The sequence below is a fragment of the Pseudopipra pipra genome, chromosome W (assembly GCF_036250125.1).
Source record: "Pseudopipra pipra isolate bDixPip1 chromosome W, bDixPip1.hap1, whole genome shotgun sequence".
NCBI classification, from domain to species: Eukaryota; Metazoa; Chordata; class Aves; order Passeriformes; family Pipridae; genus Pseudopipra; species Pseudopipra pipra.
Genome location: NC_087580.1, coordinates 27,214,689 through 27,240,552, shown reverse-complemented (window position 1 = coordinate 27,240,552; position 25,864 = coordinate 27,214,689). Strand labels below are relative to the sequence as shown.

Here is a 25,864-nt window from a genome sequence, read left to right as displayed (position 1 = left end):
TGCTGCAAAGCAGGACTTGCTGCTGCCCCATCAGAGGCCCAGGGCCAGAAGGTTCCCTGTGCCAGGGCTGGCTGTGGGGTGGGAAGGTGGGGGTGCAGCCAGGGGTGCCCAGGGCTGTAGTGCAGAGCAGGGTCCTGCCCCCAGGGCTCTGTGTGCTGGGGCAGGGACTCTGCTGCCTGCCAGAGTCAGCTCTCAGCCTGGCCAAGGAGCTGCCACAGCCCTGCAGGGAGAAGGTGTGGGTGGAAGGAGTGACCCCTCAGGGCAGGGCAGGGCTGGGCAGGGCCCTTCAGCTGCAGGCTCAGGGCTCCTCACAGCTTCAGCTCCACCTCCTGCCATTTCCAGGGCCCCTTCTCAGGAAGCACATCCCCCCAGAACACCTCCCCCTTCCCAGCCACCGCAGGCTGTCTGGGATCTGCTCTGCAGCCCCTGCCCAGGCACAGCTGCCCCTGGGCACTGGGCTGGGGATGGCTCTGGCAGCACTGGCAGGGAGCTGAGCTGGGCACAGGCAGGGGCTGCTGGCAGGAACAGCTCCTCACCCAGAGACAGGCAGGCAGGGAGAGGCAGCTGCTGCCACAAGGGCTGGGCAGGGGGATGTGGGCCCCTCCCTGCTGTCCCTGTGGCACAGACCCCTTCCCTGAGCAGCTCCTGCCTGGGCTCCTTTCCCAGCTGAAGCAGAACCTGTGCCCTCAGGCCCACGGGGGCTGGGCTGTGCATTGCCCTGCAGCAGCCAGAGCCCAGGCAAGGACAAGGCCCTGATTTCCAGCTGTCTCTCTGTGTCCCTCCTCCCTTGGCAGCAGCACTGTGGCATTTCCCTGCCATCCCCTGCTGCCTGGGCTCTCCTTGTTCTCACCAGTGGCTTTCCTGAGCCAGTGTGGAGTTTGGGGGGGCAGATTCCTGTCCAGACACAACCCCTTTGGGTGCTGCTGTGGGGATGTGTCTGTGGGAGCCAAGTGCCCAAGTGCCCTCCAGGCACCTTCAGGGGCTTCAGCTGTTTGCCTGGGTGTCCTGCAGGGCTGCAGGTGCCCTCCAGAAGGGCACAGCTCTGCCATAGGATCTCTGTGCTGCACAGGAGCCCCATGGAGAAAACTCCTCAGTGCTAAATCCATGCAAATGCTCTGGGCAGCTGCAATGAGTGTTTTGTGTCTGAGTCTGGGAGGGGAGAGATGAAAAGGTGAGGAGTGTGTCAATCTGTTCTTTGGACATGGATTCCTGGATCTCTGTGCAGTTTCTTTGGAGGGGAACAGTTGAGTGTGATGCTCCTCCAGCTCCAAGCTGCCAGCACAGGGCAGCTGAGCCCAGGACTGATGGGCAGAGCAGCTCTTCTCTGAACTGAGGGACCGACCCTGTGCCCCTCAGAACCCACAAGACTTGACCTGCAGTGCAATAGAAATGTCAGGGATTTTAAACCTCCACAACCACTCCTAACTGTGGCAGGTGCAACTGGGTGAACAAATAGAAAGAATTCCCTCAGCTCAGTCCTTCATTTGGGCAAATTGCAAAGAGCAAAGCTGAGAAGCTCTTGGATGTATCACGAGTACCTTTAATTTGAGATCACCCTGAATTCCAAGTTCCCTCTCTCAGCAGAGTAAGGAGTCCTTGGGAGCCCATCACAGAGTTACTGCTTCCAATGGTCCCCTCAGCCAGCAAAAGCCAGAGCTCAGGGGAAGGAGCTGCAGGGAGGTCTGAGAGAGGAGAGAGAGCCTGAGAGTGGGGTGGCTGTGAGAGGTGTAATGTTTGCCTGCAGAAGCCTGGTCTAACTCAGCAGTGACTTTTCCTCCTCAACAGATTAAAATACTCTGATGATGGAGTAAATGTCCAACAGCAGCTCCCCCACCCAGTTCCTCCTCCTGGCATTTGCAGACAGGCGGGAACTGCAGCTCCTGCACTTCTGGCTCTTCCTGGCCATCTCCCTGGCTGCCCTCCCGGCCAACGGCCTCATCCTCAGCGCCGTAGCCTGTGACCACCACCTGCACACCCCCATGGGCTTCTTCCTGCTCAGCCTCTCCCTCACAGACCTGGGATCCATCTGCACCACTGTCCCCAAAGCCATGCATAATTCCCTCTGGGACACCACAACCATCTCCTACACAGGATGTACTGCACAGGTCTTCTTCTTTTTCTTCTTCATCACTGCAGAGTTTTCCCTCCTCACCATCATGTGCTACGACCGCTACGTTGCCATCTGCAAACCCCTGCACTACGGGACCCTCCTGGGCAGCAGAGCTTGTGCCCATATGGCAGCAGCTGCCTGGGCTGCTGGGTTTCTCATTGCTCTGCTGCACACAGCCAGTGCATTTTCCCTGCCCCTGTGCCAGGGCAATGCCCTGGGCCAGTTCTTCTGTGAAATCCCACACATCCTCAAGCTCTCCTGCTCACACTCAGGCTACCTCAGGGAAATTGGGCTCACTGTGGTTAGTTCCTCTTTAATATTTGGTGGTTTCATTTTCATTGTTTTCTCCTATGTGCAGATCTTCAGGGCTGTGCTGAGGATCCCCTCTCAGCAGGGACGGCACAAAGCCTTTTCCACGTGCCTCCCTCACCTGGCCGTGGTCTCCCTGTTTGTCAGCACTGCCATATTTGCCTACCTGAAGCCTCCCTCCATCTCCTCTCCATCCCTGGATCTGGCCCTGTCAGTTCTGTACTCAGTGGTGTCTGCAGCACTGAATCCCTTTATCTACAGTCTGAGGAACCAGGAGCTCAGGGACGCTCTGAGGAAAATGATGACTGGATGCTTTTCAGCAGCAATAACCTGCCTATTTTCCTCTGTACAGCATTCATAATGAAACTCATGAGCATCTCAACCTTCCTTCTCAGGTTTTTGGTGGTAGTCAGGGGGTTCTTCTTGTCAATACATTGCACACAATGAAATTTTTTTATTCATCCCCTCATCTGGATCATTGTTTACCTCTTGAATTTGTCTCTCTAACTCTGTAATTGAGTAATCGTGCTATCTCTATATTTCAACAAAATAAACTCTCATGCAGTGCCACGTTTATCTGGGATCCTTCCTCTGCGACTGTGGTGTGTTGACCTTGGTCACGTCCCCACCCAGCCACTCCATCACTCCCCTTCCCAGTGGGAAAGGGAGTGAGTAAGGCAGAAAAAAAAACCCAACCCATTGGTTGAGATAAGACAGTTTATTTAAAGCAAAAAGGAAAGCGAAGCTTGCACGCAGAGAAGTGAAAAACATCAGGGTTTGTTCTCTGCTTCCCAGGAGCAGCCATGGTCGGGCACTCCCGAGGAGCAGGGCTTGGGTCCGCGGGATGGTTCCTCAGCAGGCAGCCATCAGACAATGAATGCCCCCCTCCTGCTCCCTGCCTCAGCTTTTAGAGCTGAGCTGACCTCCCATGGTCTGCAATGTCCCTTGGGTCAGTTGGGCTCAGCTGGCCTACTTGGGTCCCCTGCCAGGCTCTTGCCCTCAGCTAAGGAAGGAATGTCCCAGGGTTGGTGCTGTGCTCAGCAGTGGCCAAAACACTGGGGTGTTCTCAACCCCCTTCCAGCTGCCAATGCCAAGCCCAGCCCTGGGAGGGCTGCTGTGGGGAACTGAACTGCAGCTCAGCCAGACCCAACACACCAACAGAGAGGAAAGATTTTGATGAGGTAAAAACAGGCTCAGGGAATGCTGAGGGTGCTGAAACAATGACTGTGCAAACACTCCTGTTAGGCCTTTACTCTCTTTGTAACTTCAAATCCCAACACTACCTAAAAGTGCTGCCCCCCCAATTGAAAGGAATCCAGTGCTCTAATTCCAAACTCACCCTGAACTCAAAGGCAAAGTCCAAACCCAGAACTCCAGACTCTTACCAATCCCAAACCTGTATGATTGGTATGAAAACCTAAGCTTTAATCCTAACCCAGCCCCAAACCCTCTTCCCCTAATCATGAACCAGACACTGCCAGCAGAACAACAAACCTCCCCAAGTTCTGCCTAATCCCCACCCTGAGCTCTAAACCCCAAGCCCTGACCATTAAGCACCCCCACAGCCCTTGGGAGCAGGGCAAGGACCTGCAGGGCCCAGAGCAGGCCCAGGGGGTTGGCAGAGGAATGGGAGGTGACCTGGATCTGCTCAGCTCTGCAGTGACCCCCAGGAGAAGGGCCTGGGCTCTGGCAGGGATGTCCTGTGGCACAGGGGCTCAGGATCCAAGTTCAGAAGGCCAAGTGCACATGGCAACAGCCAGAGCTGGTGCAGAGACATCAGGGAGGGTCTAGAAATGCTGCTGGGAGGGGGTGGGAAAGCAGGAGGGGTGTGTGCAGCCTGCAAGGCCAGAGCAGCAGCAGGGCCAGGGCAGGACAGCCTGCAGGAGAGATGGCCAAGGGCTCTGGCAGGGCTGCAAGGCCCAAAGGCACCCAGGCCTTTGTCCCCTTGCCTCTGGCAGCTGCCTCTGCCACTCAGGCCACCACAAGCAACTTGCCTGGCAGGTTCTGCCCTTGGTTTCTGCCTCGCCCCTCCCTCAGGAGCCTGGCAGGGGTTGCCCAGTTTTGGCCTTTGTTGTTCCTCCCCCTCCTATCCCAGTGCCCCCCAAACAGCCCTGAGCCAGCCGGGAGGGACAGGATCTGCTGGGCCAGGGCCTGGGGCTCAGGCCTTGGCCTTTGTGCTCCACAAAACCAAGGCAGGCTTTGCTCAGCATTGCAGGGGCCTGCCCAGAGCCTTTGTCTGCCTGCACTCCTGGCCTCCAAGGAGCTGCTCCAAGGAGTCCCTGGGGAGGCTTTGGCAGTGCCTGCCCTCAGTGGGGCCCAGCAATGCTTCAAGGCACTTGGAGTTTGGCTTCTGACTTCTTCAGCAGCTGCTTCAATCTTCTCTCAGTACCTCAGGATCATGGGCTGGGCTGCAAACACACCGTGGGGCTCATTAAAATCCAGAAATCCCTCAGGATCTCTTTGTCTTCTTTTAATTGTCTTCAAGGCAATTTCAAAACAAGTCTTCAAAGTTTGTACTTTTTTTTTTTTTAATTCAAGGATGGATATTTTGTAGTTCAAAGAAGAGGTGACAGAGGTGTTCTCCAAGTGATCTTGATGCTGAGTGTCTCCTCAGGAGATCCACACTGACCCCGTATGATCAACATTTCTCCTCATCCCCCAACCTCACCAGTTCTGACATGGCCCATCTTGGACTGACAGCTGATGCAGCTCCAAACACACTGTGGGACGATTAAAACATTGAAAAACAAATTATTTTTCTTTCTTCAATTGTCTTCAAGATATCAACAACTAATTAGAGTTATTTTGTAGTTTAGCTAAGCAGGAAGATTTTAAAGTGGAAGTCCTGAAAAATATATATTTTTTGATGAAAGAGAATGATTTACACAGAGCCATGGGATGCAAGAGGGTCAGGGCACAAAGGATTTTGATCCAAAGACAAGGGGGCAAAAGACATTAGTAGCATTTAATCATTGCCCAGTTTAACAGTTATCAGGTGATTCAATAGCATGTGCTATAAATTTAACAGTGACTGATTTATAGATTCACAATAACAACCTTCACACCACAGTCAATTCACACCCACACCCAGGCAGAGATGTGTGGACACATCAATAGCTGGGTGCGGAAAGGTCCCTCTCCAAAATTCTCCTTGTTGTCAGGGAAACACTCCCACAAATCCTTTTGTGTTTCCCAACAGACAAGGGTCACAGCTGGAGGAGTGTTTGTTGAGGGGGATCACAATTGTCCTGGGCACCAGCGAGGGTCTTTGGAGTGTTGCAAACTGGAGGGTTCCCGAGCTGGGAGAGGCTGCCAGAGGTGTCCCACTGAGAGGGAGGTGCTGGAGAGCTTCCAGGGCCTCCCTCAGCCCTGCTGGTTGTGGGCTCCCAAGGTGACTGGCTTTAGTTATCTGCTGAATTTCCATCCTGGTGTCAGGAATGACTGGAGTTTCCAAACTATTTGGGAATTGTATCCAAATTGTTCCATTTGGGTTCTGATTCAGGTAGGGAATGTTCCAAGGTTTTCAGGGGATGACTCCTTATCCTGTGTTCCCCAGCTCTTACACCCATCCCAGTCAGCTGGATGGTTTATTGACAATGTGTCCTGAGGGGCAGCACCTCCGATGCCATAGAAACCCCTGCCCCTGGATTAGGAAACCTTTGGAATTCAGGAGGTGTTCCAGTGGAGCATGACAATGAACAGCAATTTTCCTAAAGCCCAGACCCCAGCAGAACAAAGCCAGGCCCCCTCAGTGTCAGAGCAAAGGTCCCCCATCCCTGTGTCCCTGTGGCCGCTGAGGCGGCAGCGCAGGCCCGAGGCGGTGCCGGGTCCCGGTGCAGCCGGGGCAGAGCGGCGGCTGCGCGAGCGGCAACCCCGGCGGTGAGTGCGGCAGCCCCGTGGGAGCGGCGGCTCCGGGCACAGACGCCGGCGGCAGCCGCTGTGGCTCCTGGAACCGAGTGGCCATTGGGACACTGCAGGGCCTCCTGGAATCCAGGGGCCGGTGGGACACTGGGGAGCCTCTTGGAGCCAAGGGAACCCTGGAATATTTTGGAACATCCTGGAATCAAGGAGCCATTGTGACACTGCAGGGCCTCGAGGAACCAAAGGAACCCTCAGAGTTTTTGCAACCTCATGGAATCAAGGGTCTGTTTCTGGCAGGATGCTCTGCTTGGATAATACCTAAAAAATGGTCAGAGAATGCAAACAATGTAAGGTCTCTGTAGTGAGTTACTGCTGGTGTCGAGGTGCTGTTTTTAATGTTGAATTATGCTAAACCCAAAATGGTTCCTGAAACTTCAAACACACATCCTGCTTTCTGAAGCAGGATTTGACAGATAAGCTGCTCCCTGGCCTGCAAATATGTCTGGCAGTCAAACCCTTGGTAACTATAAAAGCCCCGTCCAACTGTCATGGGGCAGATTCTTCCCCAGACTTCCTTGACGTGTGTGGAGCTTCTGCCATGAAGCAGGGACAGCTCTTCATGGTCACTGCCCAGGGGTTAAGTGAAAGAGAGAGAACTACCCCCTGTCCTTGTGGGTTGAGTTACCTCAATCTCTGCTTCAGGATTGTTTCTTTTTGCTGGCTTTGATCCAATTGCTTTAATAGAGTTACTTTGATAGACTCCACTGTCCTATCTTACACTATACTACTAGAGGTTTTTGCCTTTTATAATTTGAAGTAAATAATTCTCTTTAAGGTCTTTCATCTGTTCACTTGTCTGATCAATTTTTTGTTCATTTGTCATAATAAATCATTGTTTTTATAGAAATATTTCTGATTTGCCATCACTAAAACTTGCAGGACAAAGTGATTAAATCACATCTCTATAATTCCTTCAATTGAAACCAAAATCTGAGCCTGAGACTGGATCCAGCCACAGGCAGGCTCCTCTCTGAGAAGGAATTTAGAAAGCAAGGGGGTTCTTTGTGCACCTCGTAGCTCAATGAGTTTAGCACAGAATCCCCCTGCACACACGCAAACACACAGGCATGGGAATCTACACACACACTCCTGTTCATCCCTACACAGACATAACCCAGACAGACTCGCAGGGGAACTCCACACACCATTCCCACATCACAACATGAGAACGGTTAGAAAAACATAAAATATGTACACCAACCATCACTGCACTGCAGCATTCACAGGATGTGACACCTGTGTCCACTTTTGAAATGTTACAGCCATTCTACACAGCCTTTATTTCCTGTCAGCTGAGTATTCTATCAGCTGCATTCTAAGATGAAACTCCAGGCAGATGAACAGCTGAACTTGTTCCACATTTAAACGCTGTTGCACATTTTTAAATGGAGAAAGGGAAACTGCTCAGTGTTCAGATGAATGAAACACAGTGAGCCACAAAAGGCAAAAGTACATAGTGTGCAGCAGCTTCCTGGAGTTACAGATCTGCTCAATTTTTTATGTTTGGCATTCAGAGACCATGTTTACATTTATTAAACTACTCTTGTTCTGCCCCCTCACCCCTTTTTTGGAGTGTTTCAATTGCCTTTCCTTCTTCCAACAGCTGTGACAACTGTTAAAACAATCAGTAAAATTAAGTCCCCTCTATAATCCCTTAGTCAACGTTACATTTTAATCAGAGGTTGAGGAAGATTTCCTGTTACAAGTGCACTGATTCATTTAAAATTATTAAACTGACACATATGTCAAAATGAGCAGAAACATTTATTGCATCTGTTAGCTCATTCACTATTAGTAATTATTAGTGCTATTGTTATTGCTGAAAGAGCAAAAATTCAAGAGTGCAGCTGGCTTTAAGTTATTGCATTCTTTAACATGTTCTCCCTTAAAATCAAAGCATACCTAGTGATGGTCAGACAGATGTCTCTGCACTCTCAAAATGTTCAGACAATTTTTAGCTCGAATCCTCTCTACCCTCATCCATAACACAAGAACTGCAGAAACTACAATACCTATTTCCTATGTCCTTATGCTCACATGTGCATATGCCTGTCACAATATGTAGTCAAATCACAATTACTATGGATATTAATTATGTGTCAAACTCTGGGGTTTATTAATTGAGACAGGGAAGCAGATATGTTTCTGAATGTTAGTTCTTTCTCTGTGTCCATTCAATCCCATACATTCAGTCTCAAGCCCTGCACTCACACAATATACTGAGCATGTTTTAAGATGGCTTTTAATTGAGCCAAAGAGGAAGAAAAAAATTAGTTCGAACCTTGCACCAGAGCCAAAAAGACATGTGCCCCAATTTCATTGAAATGCATCTACTCTAAGAGGCTTATCTAAACTAATCATTCAAATTAACTGTAAGAAGGGACATTCAAGAAAGCTCCTTTGGGGAGGTTGGGGGGGACAAAGCATTCACAAAAAAAACCCCAAAAAACACCAAAAAAAGCCCAACCTAACACCCAACTTATCGTCTCTTTATATATTTTATAAAAAACGTGTCACTGTAGTAAAAGATGTAGAAACTGCATTCTTATATTTCTGAAGCTGTCTTACACTATACACAGTGCACTGATCTATAAACCATATCTGAAAGGGCACCTTCCTCTGTTTATTTTCTGTTATTTACCCCGGAACATCACAGTGGGTTTTCCCTGCGCCCCCTTCCCAAACTGTGCTCCCCCCAGCCAGGCTGTTTGCTACTTCCCGTCTCATTTCAGCACCGTGCGATCGCCGCCATTCCCTTTTCCTGCCTGGCTCAATTCCCCCCAGCCCTGCGCTGTGCAGGCAGTAAGGACAGCGAGTGGGCAGCTCCCTCTAGCACACTGTCACCTCCCGAGCAGCCTCTGCGCCGCTGCGGCCGGGGCGATGCGGTCCCTGCTCTTCCTGGCGGTGCAGGGAGAGCGGCTCCGGCAGGCAAAGTTCTCCCCAGTCCATGTGCACCCAGCCTTGGAACAAAGCCTTGGAAATCTTTTATCCATACACGGGATGACTGGAACCATCACTTACATCAGGGTTATCTCTACGTGCTGTCTTTATGCCCTCTGACATCTAATGCATGGTTTTTAAAACAACAGATTAAAGGGGTTGCACTTTTTAAAGGTGCAAGGAACACTCAATTCAACCCTCGCAGCTGAATAAATAACACCACAATAAATACCGACCTCAGAAAAGAATCTCTTTTAAGTCCTGAAAACCAGAAGAGGGACTTTCCGCATGGGTGTCCTGTCATCCGGAACTAATAGGGAAGAATTCAATAGAATAAAGAAGTCTATAAGTGTTCTGTCCAAGATCAAGGTGAGATTCTCTCTCTTCTAACATTTCACTGAACTAGGAAGCAAGAATTTGGCACAGAATCAATACCAGACAAAAATGAGACCAGTGAAAGATCCTGAGCTCAGGAGAACCTGACTGTGCTGGGGAATCAGAGCTTTCCCCCTGGGAAATGAACTGCTCTGAAAGAGTGGGAAGAAACCAGGAACAAAGGCTGAGTTCAAATGCTCCAGAGTAAACAACTCCTTCCTCACCAAAAGGTCTGAGCTCCCCTTAACTCATCTCTCGACATCCATGGAAATAAAAGAGCCTGAACTTGAATCCAAGGGAAACAAATTCCAGGGCTTAAGCTGGAGCAAGGTGGGGGGGATGTGTCACTCCTCTATGACATCACATGCTCTCAGTGATGTCACATCCTTCCTGTGACATCACACCTACCTTATGACATCACATCCTCCCCATGACACCACATCCCCCCTATGACATCATGTCCTCCCCTGTGACATCACATCTGCCCTGTGACATCACATCCTCCCCAGGACATTGCATCCTTGTTGTGATATCAAGGCTCCTCTATGATGTCACATCCATCATATGACATCACATCTCTCCTGTGATACCATATCATCCCTGTGACGTCTCATCCTCCCCTGTGACATCACATTGTCCCTGTGGCATCACAGCTCTGCTGTGACATCACATCCTTCCTGTATCTTATATCATCCCCGTGACATCACCACCTCCCTGTGACATCCCATGCTTGCCTGTGACATCGCATCCTCCCTGTGACATCACATCCTTCTTGTGACATCACATCCTCCCTGTGACATCACATTCTTTTTGCGACATTAAGGCCCCTCTATGACATCACATCCATCATATGACATCACACCTCTCCTACGATCTCCTATCATCCCTGTGACGTCACGTCCTCCGCATGCCATAAAAACTCCTTTATGATGTCACATTCCATCATATGACGTCACATCTCTAATGTGGTCTCATATAATCCCTGTGACATCACATCCTCCCTGTGACATCAGGTCCTCCCCTCTGACATCACACCCTTCCGGTGACATTACATCCTCCCCTATGACTTCACAATCATCATATAACATCACACCTCCACATGACATCACAGCTCCCCTATGACACCACATCTTTCTTGTCACATCACATCTCTCCTGTGATATCATATCATCCCTGTGATGTCACATCCTGCCCTGTGACATCATATCATCCCTGTGTCATCAAGGCTTCCCTATGATGTCACATCCATCATATGACATCACTCATCTCCTGAGATATCATATCCTCCCTTTGACATCATGGCATGCCCTGTGACATCACATCGTCCCCATGACATCTCAGCCCCCCCGTGACATCACATCCTCCCTGTTACATCACATTCTTCTTGTGACATCACAGTTTGCATATGACATCACACCCCTCCTGTGACATCACATCTCCCATATGACATCACAACCATATGACATCACATCTCTCTTATGACGTCACATCCATCATATGACATCACACCCTACCTGACACGTCACACCTGCCCGTGACATCACATCCTTCATGTGACATCACATGTCCCCTATGACATCACAGCCACCATATGACATCACATCTCCCCTATGACAGCACGCCTACCTTGTGACATCACATCCTTCCTGTGACATCATATCTCCCCTATGAGGAGATGTGATATCCATCATATTCTGGGATAATGCAGGACCACATGAAATCAAAGGAATTCTGGGACACTGTCGAACCTCCTGCAACCAAGGGTTCCTGGTGACATGTGTGTCCTCCTGGAACCAAGGGAGCCCAGAGATATTTCTGAACCTCCCAGAATCCAGGGGCCATTGGGACCCTGCAGAACCTCCTGCATTCAAGTGCTCCTTGTGAAACTGCAGGCTCTCCTGGAACCCAAGGATTCCTGGAACACTGCAGAGCTCACGGAACCAAGGGGCCACTGACCCACTGCAGCTCCATCTGAAGCACAAGGGACCCTGGGACAGTGGGAAATTTCCGAGAATCCAAAGGGCATTTGGGGACTGCAGGGCCTCATGGAACTAAAGGAACCTTTGGAGACTGTGGAAGCTCATGGAATCCAGGGGCCATTGTGACATGTGGGGCCTCCTGGAAGCAAAGGAACCCTGAGAATTTTTATGGGAAAAAGTTAAGGCAGGAGCTGCTGCTCTCAGTTAATTCAGATCAACAAGGAGTGTTTTGGCCTTGACTGGTGTTTTCCATCCAGAGAGTGCTGTTTGCCAAAGTGGAAACCACCTGGAACGCTCTGCATGGTAGCCTGTGTTTTTGTCTGGTGGCTGAACACAGCCAGCACATGAGGGGAGGGGAATGTGTGGGATCAGGGCACTGCTTTGGGGCCATGCTGGGAATTCCAGTGGACTAAAAGACAAAGCCCAGGCGCTGCTTCCAAAGGAACCCCAATGAAAGGGGGACGCTGGACAGATGGGCGGACAAGTCCCGTAATGGAACTCTGTGTGTGCAGCCTCATTTTCTCCTTCAGCACCCACAGGAGAGAGGGCAAAAAGTGGGGGTTGGGACCCCAAAACTGTTCAGGTGGAAAATTGGAGACTGAGGGGACAATGGGAAAGTGGGAGGAACAGGGAGAAGGGTGGAAAAGGGGAGGTGGTCTGGCAGGCCTGATGGCCCCATGGGGGTCTTTGGGCACAGGGGAGTTGGCAATGGGTGGTGGCCCCCCTGAGCTCCCAACTTACTCTGGGGTTCTGGAGGCTGCTGGATCCAATCTCAGCCTTGGGACAACTGAAACAACAGTTTCAGTTTAGAGAAATTAGAGAGGTGTAAGTGAACCACTTTTGTCCCCAAGGTTTAAATGATGGCAAATCAAATCTATTGATTTATTTAGGGTTCCAAATGACCAGACAAAAAATCTTCATCAGAATTATTTACTGCACAAGACAAACACTAAAACTACCAGGAGTACAGGATAAGATAGGACAGTGCTCTACACTAAAGCAATTGTTGAAGCAATTCTACTCAAGCTGGCACAAAGCAATAATTCTTAATTGGAGATGGATGGGACTCCCCCAGACCAACGCTTGTGAAGAGATCTCTGCTCTCAACCTCCAGCAGTGACCTTGGGGGGTCCCCAGCCAAGGCAGGAATCTCCACACACCCCCCAAGAAGGGTTCTGTTGGAAGAACGTGCCTCTGTTAAAGGGGACTGGCCCTTTGTGGTCAAAAGGGATGGACTGACAGTCACTGGACTCCAGGGGTTGCCTCACCATCAGGGGGTTCATTCGGGGTGGAAGCAGCGGCCGAAGCTCTTCCCGCAGTCGGGGCACTGGTAGGGCTTCCCTTTACTGGTGGGTACGTTTGTGTTTGGTCAAGACACCGATCTGGGTGAATCTCTTCCCACACTCCCCACACTTGTAGGGCCTGTCCCCGGTGTGGATGCGCCGGTGGGTGACAAGATGGGATTTCTCCTTGAACCGTTTCCCGCAGTCGGTGCAGCAGAAGGGCCTCTCATCCCTGTGCGTCCGCTCATGCGTGTAGAGATTCCCCCTGGTTGGAAACCTCTTCCCACATTCCAAGCACTTGTAGGGCCGTTCCCCAGTGTGGATGCGATGGTGTTTGCGGAGGGTGGAGCTGTGACTGAAGCTCTTCCCACATTCCCTACACGTGTAAGGACATTCTCCAGTGTGGATGTGCTGGTGGGAACAAAGGTGAAAGCTCCGGTTGAAGCTCTTCCCACATTCCTCACATGTGTACGGCCGTTCCCCGCTGTGGATGCGCTGGTGGGTGCGGAGGTGGTACCTCCGGCTGAAGCTCTTCCCACATTCCTCACACTTGTAGGGCCGTTCCCCGCTGTGGATGCGCTGGTGGGTGCGGAGGTGGTAGTTCTGGCTGAAGCTCTTCCCACATTCTCCACACGTGTAGGGACGTGCCCCAGTGTGCATGTCCTGGTGTCGGAGCACGTGAGAGCTCTGACTGAAGCTCTTCCCACATTCCAAGCACCTGAAGGGCTTCTCTCTGCTGGGAGGCTGATCAGGGACCACCAGGTCAGAGCTCCTCCTCAAGCTCCAGCCGCCTTCCTGGCACAGGCTGGGTCTTTCCTCCTCAGAGCACCCTGGGCTGGCTTTGGAGCCCCTCCTGTGGGGGGATCTCCGGCCCTTTTCCTCCCCGCTGCCTTCCTGCGCCGGGGAGCCCTTCAAAACGGCCTCTCCCACCAGGGTCTCACGGGGGGATTTGTCCTCCGGGCTCTCCGTCCTCAGCTCGGGGCCTGGGGCAGGAAGCAACAAGGACAGGCAGGGGATTTGCCTCCGGCCCACAGGGAAGGCCAAGGACATCCCCCCAACTCCGGCCCCGGCAGGACGGCGGCGCCAGCGGGGTTGTCCTGCAGCCGGGGCCATGCTCGGCTGACAGAGCCAGCACAACACCCGCCCAAAGGGACACTGACTTCCTCCTCACCTGCCTGGGGGGCCCAAGGCATCTTCCTCTTCCTCGCAGCCTCCTCCTCCATCCGCCCAAGCTTTGGGAAGGACAAATCCTGATGGGGGGGAAAACAAGGGCTGAGCGCGTTGGCTTGGGGGTTCCTCCTAGAACTCACTGGGCGTCTTGTGTCCATAAAACCCTCCAAAATACCAAGATTCAGGCAAAAAAAACCCCAGAAATAGCAAGAAGACACTCGCCCCCCCAAACTGCAAAAAGTTACAGTTAAACCAAAAAATACTCCAAACTATGAACATGCAGCCCAAAAAAATTCTCCCAGAAGTTCCCCATCTCTGTTCTCTTCCCTCTGGGGTTCAGAGGGTCACCCCTGACTGACCCTCTGACTCCTCTGTGGTGTTGGGGGTCCCAAGGGTCCCTTCTCCTCTGACTCTCGCCTTTGGGTGCACGTTCCCAGACATTCCTCCTCTCCAGGTTCTCCACTTCGTTGTCCCAGGGATCCCAGGGGTCCCCACTGTCCAGGCTTCCCCTTCTCCGTGTCCCCCATTTCAGGCTCCCAGGGGTCCTGGGGCTCCTCCCTCTCCGTGCTCCCCCCTCCAGGCTGCCAGGGGTCCCCCAGCTCTGCCCTCCACACTCCGCAGCTCCCGGGCTCCACACCCACCCCCGGCACTCCCAGGGGGCCCCAAACCCGCTGTGTCCCCCCCGCCGGCACCGGGCTGACAATGGAGCCGGCGGGGCCTGACCCAGCAACACCAACCCCCATCGCAGGGGGGGACCCACACAAGGGCCAGTTGTGCCCAGGGCAACCAAACAGCCCCACAGGTGGGGGGACACCAGAGGCTGCCCCAGGGCAATGAGAGCAGGGAGCGGATTAGGCTCCCTGACACGTGGGCGGGCTCTGGGTTCAGCCTGACCAGGGGCAGTTTGGCACCAACAGCACAGCCCCGACCGCTGGCTCAGCACAGGGGGCCCGAGCTCCCCCCTCTCCAGGCTCTCAGGGCTCTCTAAGCTCCCCCCTCTCTCCAGCCTCCCCCGCTCTCCAGGGAACAAGGTATGGGGACAATAAGGCACCCCCACTGCACATCCACTCCCACTCTCCCTCCCTCCCTCCTCCCCCTACCCCCCTTTCCCACCCCTTCTTCGAGCTGTTCTTCTGTGTGGATGTGCTTGTGCCGGATCAGGTGGGAGCTGTGGCTAAAGCTCTTCCCACACTCCCCACACTTGTAGGGCCTCTCCCCGGTGTGGATGCGCCGGTGGGTGACAAGGTGAGAGTTCTGCTTGAAGGCCTTCCCACAGTCGGTGCAGCGGAAGGGCCTCTCATCTGTGTGCGTCCGCTGGTGCACGACGAGATCTGAGCTGGTCCGACACCTCTTCCCACACTCCCCACACTTGTAGGGCCGTTCTCCAGTGTGGATGCGTTGGTGGGTGCGGAGGGTGGAGCTGTCCCTGAAGCTCTTCCCACATTCCCCACATGAGTAGGGTCGTTCCCCAGTGTGGATGTGCTGGTGCTTGAGGAGGTCACAGCTCTGCCTGAAGCTCTTTCCACATTCCAAGCATCTGAAGGGCTTTTCTCTGCTGGGAGGCTGCTCAGGGACCACCAGCTCAGAGCTCCGCCTCAAGCTCCGGCCGCCTTCCTGGCACAGGCTGGCTCTTTCCTCCTCAGAGCACCCTGGGCTGGCTTTGGAGCCCCTCCTGCGGGGGGATCTCCGGCCCTTTTCCTCCCCGCTGCCTTCCTGCGCCGGGGAGCCCTTCAAAACGGCCTCTCCCACCAGGGTCTCACGGGGGGATTTGTCCTCCGGGCTCTCCGTCCTCAGCTCGGGGCCTGGGGCAGGAAGCAAGAAGGACAGGCAGGGGATTTGCCTCCGGCCCACAGGGAAGGCCAAGGACATCCCCCCAACTCCGGCCCCGGCAGGACGGCGGCGCCAGCGGGGTTGTCCTGCAGCCGGGGCCATGCTCGGCTGACAGAGCCAGCACAACACCCGCCCAAAGGGACACTGACTTCCTCCTCACCTGCCTGGGGGGCCCAAGGCATCTTCCTCTTCCTCGCAGCCTCCTCCTCCATCCGCCCAAGCTTTGGGAAGGACAAATCCTGATGGGGGGAAAACAAGGGCTGAGCTTGTTGGCTTGGGGGTTCCTCCTGCCCAAGTCCATCTCTAGAACTCACCGGGCATCCTGTGTCCATAAAAACCTCCAAAACACCAAGATTCAGCCCAGAAAAACCCAAACCTCCAAGATTCAGGCAAAAAACCCCTCAGAAACAGAAAGACAAACCCCCTCACAAACTGTAAAAAGTTAGGATTCAGCCAAAAAAACTCCAAAATATCAAGATTTGGCCCAAGAAAATACTATTTAATTAGGACGATGAGGGGATTGAGGTCATTTCATGAGCACTTGATTGAGTTGCTATATATTAATCAAAAGCTGTATTAATGTAGTGTCACTTCAAACTCACCAGGGCTGTTCCTCGAGGTTCTCTGGCCCCCTGCCAGTCCGGGGCTGTTTCTCCAAACCACCAAACCACGTGTGCCAAACGCCCTGGTTGGTCAGTGCCGGCTGGGGGAGCGGGCACTCGGTGAGGGGATGAGAAAACTGCACCCAGGGCTGGGCTGAAAGAGGCTTCAGCACCACTTCTGACAGCCCAGGGGCAGCATCTGGCTTCTCCCAAACAGAGAGATGGCACTTGTTCCTCTGCAGGGAGTCAAGGGCAGGAGGGTGACTCCTGCTGCATGGATGGAGTGGCAGAGGATCCCTTGGGTCCCCAGGACGGATCAGCACTCGGGGATACAAACTGCCCTCGGGATCAGGATGCAGCTGCCAGCACAGATTTCCCTGCAAAGTCTGCAGTGAGTCAAGCTCTGGAGAGGAGATTGTGCCCCATGGATGGGATTGCAGAGGCTCACTCAGGTCCCCAGAATCAATCAGCAACCAGGAATAGACACAAAAGGCCTCCTCGAATATTTCAGGGGGAGTGTCCTGCATGGAGGGGACACTGTCAGCCCACCAGGGCATGGTTGGCAAGTGAGAGGCTGCTCCAGGGCTCTGCAAGAGGCCTCGTGCTCTGCTCGGCCCCAGCACTGGCTGGTACCAACCCCCCCGGCTGCCCCCGGCCCTGGGCAGCTCTGCTGCCACAGGCTGTGCCCTCACCGTGGCCCTGCAATGGCCCTGCCTGTCCCTCACCCGGGGCCCTGCCCGTGGCCCTGTCCCTTGGCTCTCTCTCTGCCAGCTCAGTGTGGGGCACACGGGCTGGGGGTCCCTCCCAAGCCCCCCGGGCAGCCGGCGTTGGCTGGGGGGATGTGAGGGCTGGGCCTGCTCAGCACAGCCCCGGCCTCGTGCCCAGCGCCTCTTTCCTGACCCACACAAGACCTTCCCGGCCCCCCCAGGGCTCCCCTGCTGCTGCCTCTGCTCCTGGCCCTGCCTTTACTGCTCCCTTGGCTGGGGCAGCGGCTGCAGGGGGGGGATGGCAGCAGCTTCAGCTCCACGGCACTTCCTGGGGGGAGTTCAGCCCGGGGGGACGGGCAGGGACCTGATGGGGATGGACAGGGGCCCAGCAGGGACAGACAGGGCCTGCAGGGGAAGGCACAGGGACAACCTGGGCCCCCACACTGCCACCGCTGTCTCTGCTCCTCCTTGCAGGCTCCGTGGCCAGGCACAGTTTGTGTTCCTGGGTGCCCACCATCTCAGCACTTGGAGACGCTCAAATCAGCGCCCGCAGCTCTGCAGCAAAGCCCCAGCTCACCTGGCACACAGGGGATGGACACAGCACCTTCTCGGGATGGGCACCTTCGCCTCTTCCCCACCACGGGGCTCTCCTTCCTCAGCAGCACCTCTGCCTTGCACTTATTCTCAGCCTCACCTCAGGGACACCTCTGGGCTCACCTCCGCGCCACTTCTCAGCCTCACCTCAGGGCCTGGGCTCAAGGACAGGAACCTGCAGGGAGGGGACATCATGTGCAAGCTGAGGGCTGCCTGCTTGCACTGGCCTCTGGGCTTCTTGGAGATATATATGGCCAGACATCTCTATCATCCTCTGGATACAGCCTCAAGCATGTGCTGCCATAGGAATGGCAATCACAGAATCACAGAATCAGCCACGTTGGAAAAGACCTCCAAGATCATCAAGTCCAACCCTGGATCCAACCCCGCTGTGCTTCCCAGACCATGGCACTGATGCCACATCCACTCTCACCTCCAACACCTCCAGGGACGCTGACTCCACCCCCTCCCTGCCCAGCCCATTCCAAGGCCTGATTACTCTCTCTGCAAAAAATTGCTTCCTAATATCCAATCTAAACCTCCCCTGGCACAGCTCAAGACCCAGCCCTCTTGTCCTACTGCTGCTTCCTGCCAGAACAGCCCCACCTGGCTCCAACCTCCTGGCAGGGACTTGCAGACAGTCAGGAGATCTCCCCTGAGCCTCCTCTTCTCCAGCCTCAACACCCCCAGCTCCCTCAGCCTCTCCTCACACCACTTGTGCTCCACTCCCTTCCCCAGCCTCGCTGCTCTTCTCTGCACCTGCTCCAGCCCCTCCAGGGCCTTCCTCAACTCAGGGGCCCAGAGCTGGACACAGCACTCCAGGGGTGGCCTCACCAGCGCTCAGTCCAGCCCAACAATCACTTCCCTGCTCCTGCTGACACACTCTTCCTCACACAGGCCACCAGCCATTGGCCCTCTTGGCCACCTGGCCACACTCTGCCTCCTCTTCAGCTTCCTGTCCATCCACACTCCCAGCTCCCTTTCTGCCTGCCTGCTCTCCAGACACTCTGGCCCCAGTCCGGGGGGCTGACGGGGCTTCTTGTGGCCAAAGGGCAGGACCCGGCCCTTGGCCTGCTGGAACCTCATCCCCTTGCAATCAGCCCATGGATCCAGCTGGGCCAGGTCCCTCTGCAGAGCCCTCCTGCCTTCCAGCACATCAACACACCCCCAGCTTGGGGTCACCTGCACATTTGCTGATGAAATGCCTGGTTCTGCAGCAGCTGGAGATGCTCAAGGGGCAGCAGGACCAAGTCAGGGGCCTGGGGGGGCCTGGGGGGCTTTGTGGTGTGGGAGGGTCTTGGGGGAGCTGGGGAGGGGCTTTGGGGATTGGGGGGACAGACCAGGACAGACCAGCACAAACCAGTGCAGACCAGCACCTCCTCACTGCTCCCCAGATTTCTCCTGGAGCTGGGCCACGTTGTCATGGGACACCTAAGACGCCCCCAGTGCCCTCCCAAGTACAGCCCAGTGCCCCCAGTACAGCCCACTGTGCTCCTGTCCCAGGGTGCTGGGTGATCCCTCGTGGAGAGGGGTTGGAGGCATTTCAGGGGGAGCTGGGGGAGCTTTGGGGGGGATCAGGGAGAGGGGTTGGATGGGGATTTGGGGGGTTTTGGGGGGCTTTAGGTGCATTTAGGGAAGTTAAAAGCGGTGTTGGGAAGGCAAAGGGATCTGTAGGGGGAGGGGATTGAAAGGAAAATGGAGGTTAGGGGACATTTGGGTGGAGTTAATAATGTCTGCGGGTAAAGAGGAGGGGCAGCAGCACGCTCAGATGAGTCCTGAGACCCCCCTGGTGTCCCCAAGACCGTCTTGGTGTCCCTAATTTCCCCTCTTAAGACCTCAAGACTCCCCTGGTGTCTCCAATGTCCCCAGGGCCTCCAGATCACCCCAATTCCCCTCTTGACACCCCCAATTCCACTGCCCACAAAGCCCTTCCCACTCTCCCCAGTGTACCCAAACCCCATCCCTGATGTCCCCAACCCTCCATCTCACCCCAGGAGCCCCCCCTGGACCCTCTGACCCCAAAAACGCCCCCCCCACACACTCACAGAAAGGCCAAGGGCATCTGGGGACACGGGGAAAGCTGGAGGGCTTTCAGGGATTACTGGGGGATACTGGGACACAGTGGGGGGAACCAGGGGGCACTGGGAGGGACTGAGGGGTTACTGAGGGATGCTGGAAGAGCACTGGGAAGGACTGGGAAGTTACTGGGGGATTACCAGGACACACGGGGTGACACTCAGAAGTTACTGGGCCATACTGGGGGTTACTGGGTGCTCAGTGGAGAATCACTGAGCCATACTGGGGGCAGTGGGAGGTCACTGGAACACAGTAGCTGGTCACTGAGGGGGTTACTGGGCTGTTCTGAGGGTCACTGGGAGGTCACTGGGCTATACTGGGGGCACTGGGATCCCCTTACCCGGATGTGGTACATCTCCCCCCCAGACTTTGGGGGGCACCCCCAGGACCCCTGCCCCGGGGGTTGGGTACCCCCGGAACACACTGCTGGGCTTTAGGGGACCCTCGGGCCCCCCTCCTTGTGACGTCTCTGTGTGCTGAGTGTTGGGGGTCTCTGGGGTTCGAGGAGGGTCACTGGGATCCCCTTTCCCTGGGGTCGGCTCGCCGGGACGGCAGGAGCGCTGTGGCGGGAAAAGTAATGGCGGATCGCGCACAGCCTCATGGGAGTTGCAGTTCCCTCTTGAGTACTCCGCCGGCGCGCCTGCGCAGTGCAGCCAGGGCGTTGGCAGAGCCCCCCCCGCGCGGCTTCCAGGCCCCGCGCTCTGCCCCTCGGGAACCCCCGAACCCCTCGGCTAAACCCTCCCGAGCCCTCCAGCCTTTCCACCCACACCCGCGCTCCCCGCAGCCCCCGAGGGGATCCCCGGAGCCCCGCTCTCCCGCAGGCCCCGCCAGCTCACAGTGCAGCACGGACCCAGCGCCATCTTTGCTTCCCGGAAGCCAACACGGCGCTCTGCGCGCGCACCGCCTGTGCAGAGCCCCCGCCCCCTCCGCCCTCCGCCCGCCGCGCTCCCGTCAGGAATGTTCGCACGGGCGGTGCCGCAGCGCCCTCAGCCTGAACTGAACCTGGTTTTTACCTCATGAAATCTTTGATCTCTGTTAGCCAAGCCCCTCTTTCCTTCCCCAGTTGTCTTGCCCTTTGGGGGGGGGGGATCACAGCGCCCCTTTGCACTTGAGCGAACTGAGGTTTCTACCACAAAGGGCCAGTCCCCTTTCCCAGGGGCAGCTTCTTCCAACAGAACCCTTCGTGGGGGTGTGTGTGCAGATTCCTGCCTTGGCTGGGGACCCCCCCAGGGTCACTGCTGGAGGTTGAGAGCAGAGATCTCCCCATGAACGTTGGTCTGAGGGAGTCCCATCCATCTCTAAGAATTATTGCTTTTGTGCCAGCTTGAGTAGAATTGCTTCAACAATTGCTTTAGTGTAGAGCACTGTCCTGTCTTATCCTGTACTCCTGGTAGTTTTAGTGCTTCTATTGTACAGTAAATAACTGTAATGAAGATCTTTTGTCTGATCATTTGTAACCCTAAATAAATTGATTTCTATCAATAGATCTGATTTGCCATCATTAAAACCTGGGGGACCTAAATGGTTCAGTCACACTTCTGTAATTCCTCTAAACTGAAAGTGTTGGCATAACCCAAGGCTGAGATTGGATCCAGCAGCCCCCAGCACCCCACAGTAAGTTGGGAGTTCAGGGGGGCCATCCCCCTTTGCCAACACCCGTGCCCAAAGACCCTCATAGGACCATCCGACCCACCAGACCACCCTCCCTTTTCCACCCTTCTCCCTGTTCTCCCACTTTTCCAAAGTCCCCTCAATCCCCACCCCACCCCCAGATTACTCTGGGGGTCCCAACCCCCATTTTCCCTCCTCTCACATCTTCCACATCATCCCCCAATCCCCAGCTTCCTCCAACTCAGTTTGGGGTCCCAGTACCCCAAAAAAGGGGTTAGGTGGGATCCTGGGTGGGCTCTGAATATGTTTGGGGGGTTCTCCAGGGCCCATGGGGAGATTAAGGGGGGTCCCAGCACCTTTGGGGGTGAGCTGGGTGCCTTTTAAGGGACAGGTGCCCCACCAAGACCCTCCCAGAGTGGCTTGACACAGGGGGAACACAGGGGGGTCCCCATTCCCAATCCATCCTGGGGCTGGTTCTGCCCCCCCAAACTCAGCTCCACCCCTTGGGATTCCCCCAAGCCCCTCCCCCACTGCCCCCCAATAACCGGGACTGGGGAGAACTGGGAAGCTTTCCTGGGATCACTGGGAGCAGCCGGGCAGAGGCAGAGTGGCAGCAGGGGAGGGGGGACACACAACCCCCCAAAATCCTCAAGGGGTTGGGGGGGTGTCCAGGCTGGGCCCGAGGCCCTGGGGAGGGGCTGTGGCCGCCGGCGGCTCAGGAGCTCTGTGGGGAGAGAAAAGGGGGTGACACCGGGGTGGGGGGACAGGGGGGACACCGGGATACACCAAGACCCGGACTGGATCCAGTGGGACCAGAACTGGGGCAATGGGGATCATACTGGGAATGACTGCAATAATCCTGGGAGTGTGTGAGAGGGACTGCAGCCATATTGGGGATGACTGGGATCAAACTGGATTTGTACTGGAAGTGTCTGGAAGTCACTGGTATCATACTGGTGGCAACTGTGATTGTACTGGGATCATACTGGGATCAGTCTAGGATCATACTGGGAGCAACTGGTTCTGTGCTTGGGACAACTGGGAGCTACTGGGATCACACTGGGAGGAACTGGGAGCGACGGGGACCATGCTGGGCACAACTGGGATCATAATGGGAGCAACTGGGCCCACAGTGAAGGTGGCTGGGGTCATACTGGGAGTGACTGGGAACATTCTGAGGGCAGTTGGGACCATGTTGGCACAACTGGGATACAGTGGGAGCAAGTGGGATCATGCTGGAGGTGACTGGGATCATACTGGGAGGCACTAGGACCCCACCGGGCGTGACTGGGAGTGGCTGTGAGCAACTGGGATCATGCTGGAAGCTACTGGGAGCAACTGGGAGTGAGTGGGACCACACTGGAGGCAACTGGGATATACTAGGAGAGACCAGGAGTGACTGGGATCATATTGGGACTGCCTGGGAGTGTACTGGGACTGACTGGGAGCATGCTGAGGTCAGCTGGGATATACTGGGAGAGACTGGGAGTGACAGGGATCCTACTGGGAAAGACTGGAACTCTAGTGGAGTGACTGGGAGCAAGTGGGACCCTGCTGGGGGCACATGGGTTTATCCTGGGAGTGCCAGGGAATGTCTGGGTTCATCCTGAGTGTGACTGCCACCATATAGGGGGTCACTGGGATCATACTGGAGCTGTACTGGGAGAGACTGGGAGGGACTGGAACTACAGTGGGGTGACTGGGAGCAACTGGGACCATGCAGGGGGTAACTTGGGTCCTACTAGGAGAGACTGGGATCATACTGGGACTGACTGGGAGCATGTTGGAGGCAACTGGGATATACAGGGAGTGGCTGGGAGTGACTGGGATCATTCTGGGAGTTACTGGAACCATAGTAGGGGTGACTGGGAGCAACTGGAACCATATTGGTGGCAGCTGGGCCCCTGCTGGGGTCATACTGGGGTCTTACTGGGAGTGACTGCAATAATACTGGGAGTGTGTGAGAGGGACTGCAGCCATGCTGGGGATGAATGGGATCAAACTAGCTTCATACTGGAAGTGTCTGGAAGTTACTGGGATCATACTGGGGGTGACTGGACTCATACTGGGAGCAACTGGGACCATGCAGGGGGCAAATGGCATCCTCCAGGGAGTGACTGGGTGTGACTGGGGCCATACTGGACTCAGACTGGGAGTCCCTGAGAGTGAAAGGAACCATCCTGAGGGTGACTGGGAGCAACTGGGACCACCTTGGGGGCAACTGGGATCCTATTGGGTGTGACTGGCAGTGACTGGGATCATAGTGGGAGTGACCAGCACCATACTGGAATCATAGTGGGAGTGACTGTAAGGGAGCAGGATCAAACTGGGAGTGACTGGAACTACACAGGGGGGATTTGGGATCCAGTGGGACCATGCTGGAAGCCAACTGGGAACATCCTTGGAGCAACTGGGATCCTGCTGGAAGCAACTGGAAGTAACTGGGAGTGACAGGGTGCATGCTGGAGGCAACTGGCATAAACTGGAAGTGACTGGGAGTGACTGGGATCATCCTGATGGAAACTGGAACCATCCTGGGGCAAGTGGAAGTAACTGGGTGCAGTGGGTTTCTGTGGCTGGGTTTTGGTAGCGGGGGGGGCTACAGGGGTGGCTTCTGTTAGAAGCTGCCAGAAGCTTCCCCTGTCCCGTGGAGCCAATGCCAGCCAGCTCCAGGATGGAATTCCTGCCTCTGGCCAAGGCTGAGCCAGTCAGGAGTGACAGTAACACCTCTGGGATAACATATTTAAGAAAAAGAAGGAATTCCAGCCAGGAAAGAGCGGAGTGAGACCATGGGAACAGCAATGCAGACCCCAAGGGCAGTGCAGAAGGAGGGGCAGGAGGTGCTCCAGGTGCTGGAGCTCAGGCCCTGTAGACCGTGGGGCAGAGCAGGGTGGGGCAACTGTGCCCCTGCAGCCTCTGGGGGAGCATCGGGGTGCAGAGACCCCCCTGCAGCCCATGGGGAACCATCGGGGTGCAGAAACCCCCCCTGCAGCCCATAGGGGAGCATCGGGGTACAGAGACCTCCCTGCAGCCCGTGGGGGAACATCGGGGTGCAGAGACCCCCCTGCAGCCCATGGAGGCTCCCACGCTGCAGCAGGTGGATGCAGGAAGGAGGCTGTGACCCCGTGGCAGGCCCAGGATGGAGCAGGGTCCTGGCAGGGAGCTGCAGCCCATGGAGAGGGAAGCCCAGGCTGGAGCAGGTTTTTCCCGGGCAGGACTCGTGGCCCCTGTGGGGGATCCACGCAAGTACAGCTCATCCGTGAAGGACTGACCCCATGGAGGAGTGACCCACAGGACAGCAGGCTGGGAAGAGCTGCTGCTCGAGGGATGGACTCACGTTGGAGAGGTCCATCAAGGACTGTCTCCCGCGGGAGGGACCCCATGGGAGCAGGGAAAGGACTCCAACTCCTCTCCCTGAGCAGCGGCAGAAACAACAACTGACCGTGACCCGCATTCCCGTCCCCCTGCACTGCTGGGGGGGAGGAGGGAGAACATGGAAGGAGGGGTGAGGGGAAGGTGTTTTTAAGACTGTTTTATTTCTCACTCTTTGGCTCTTATCCTGTAGTATTAAGTTTAAGTACTATTCCCACTTGGAGTCTGTTTTGCCCATGAAGGTGATCAGTCACTGACCTCTCCCAGCTCTTATCTCTACTTATGAATTTTTAGCTGGTTTGTTTTTTTTTTTTTTTCTCTCTCCTCTGCCCAGTTGCAGAGGGAGAGTGAGAGAGCGGCTTTAGTGGGTACCTGGTATCTGGCCAGGGTCAACTAACTACAAGAATATAAAAAGAAGTAATTTTTTTGGTCTTGTTCTGATGCACTTAAGGAGCTAGAAAAGCAAGACTGGTGCAGGGAGGTCCAAAGCATGGCTTTGTGTCTGGATGATGGAGACATCACATTTAGAGGAGACAGACTCTGCAGTTGCTTTCCTAGACTTTGTCCCACCTTAATGGTGTTTTTCCACCCACAGCAGCGTTGCTGGGAGATGTTGCAGTAGCACATCCACCCTTCTCTGCCAGGGCAGCATCTTGGATTTACCACCCCACCATGGATTTACCATTCCTGTGGCAGGGACTTGTCCCCACCTGATATCCGAATGGGAAATGCAACTCCTGTGGGTGGCTTCCATGGTTCCACCACAGGCTGGCACAGATTCTGATCCGGCTTTGAAACATTGTGTGGTCTATGTGTTCTGGATAAAGCTGTCCCACCTTTGCACGTTGTGACCCGAGGGAGTTTCGGTGGGCAGTTTGTGTATCAAAAGCACTCAGTACTAAAATGTACCAAGTTGCACCTGTGCACGAATCCGCACGAGCTCAATGCCCTGAGTACCCACACAGGCTTTTCTGTCTCGAATCCT

General features: G+C 55.0%; 2 protein-coding genes across 2 annotated transcripts in view; one reads left to right on the top strand and one right to left on the bottom strand.

Annotated features, from left to right (window-relative positions):
• LOC135405542 (zinc finger protein 239-like) overlaps positions 1-25,864 on the top strand; it is a 211,939-nt gene that overhangs the window by 56,792 nt on the left and 129,283 nt on the right. The window lies entirely within an intron of this gene.
• Positions 12,782-14,213, bottom strand: LOC135405366 (gastrula zinc finger protein XlCGF8.2DB-like). The gene has a single exon (XM_064640053.1). It carries the CDS (start codon positions 14,028-14,030, stop codon positions 12,978-12,980), a length of 1,053 nt encoding a protein of 350 aa, XP_064496123.1. The 5' UTR covers positions 14,031-14,213; the 3' UTR covers positions 12,782-12,977.

What these genes read in the sequence shown, in the direction of transcription:
- LOC135405366 (XM_064640053.1), bottom strand. Translation starts at nt 14,030, where the DNA reads ATGGCCCCGGCTGCAGGACAACCCCGCTGGCGCCGCCGTCCTGCCGGG.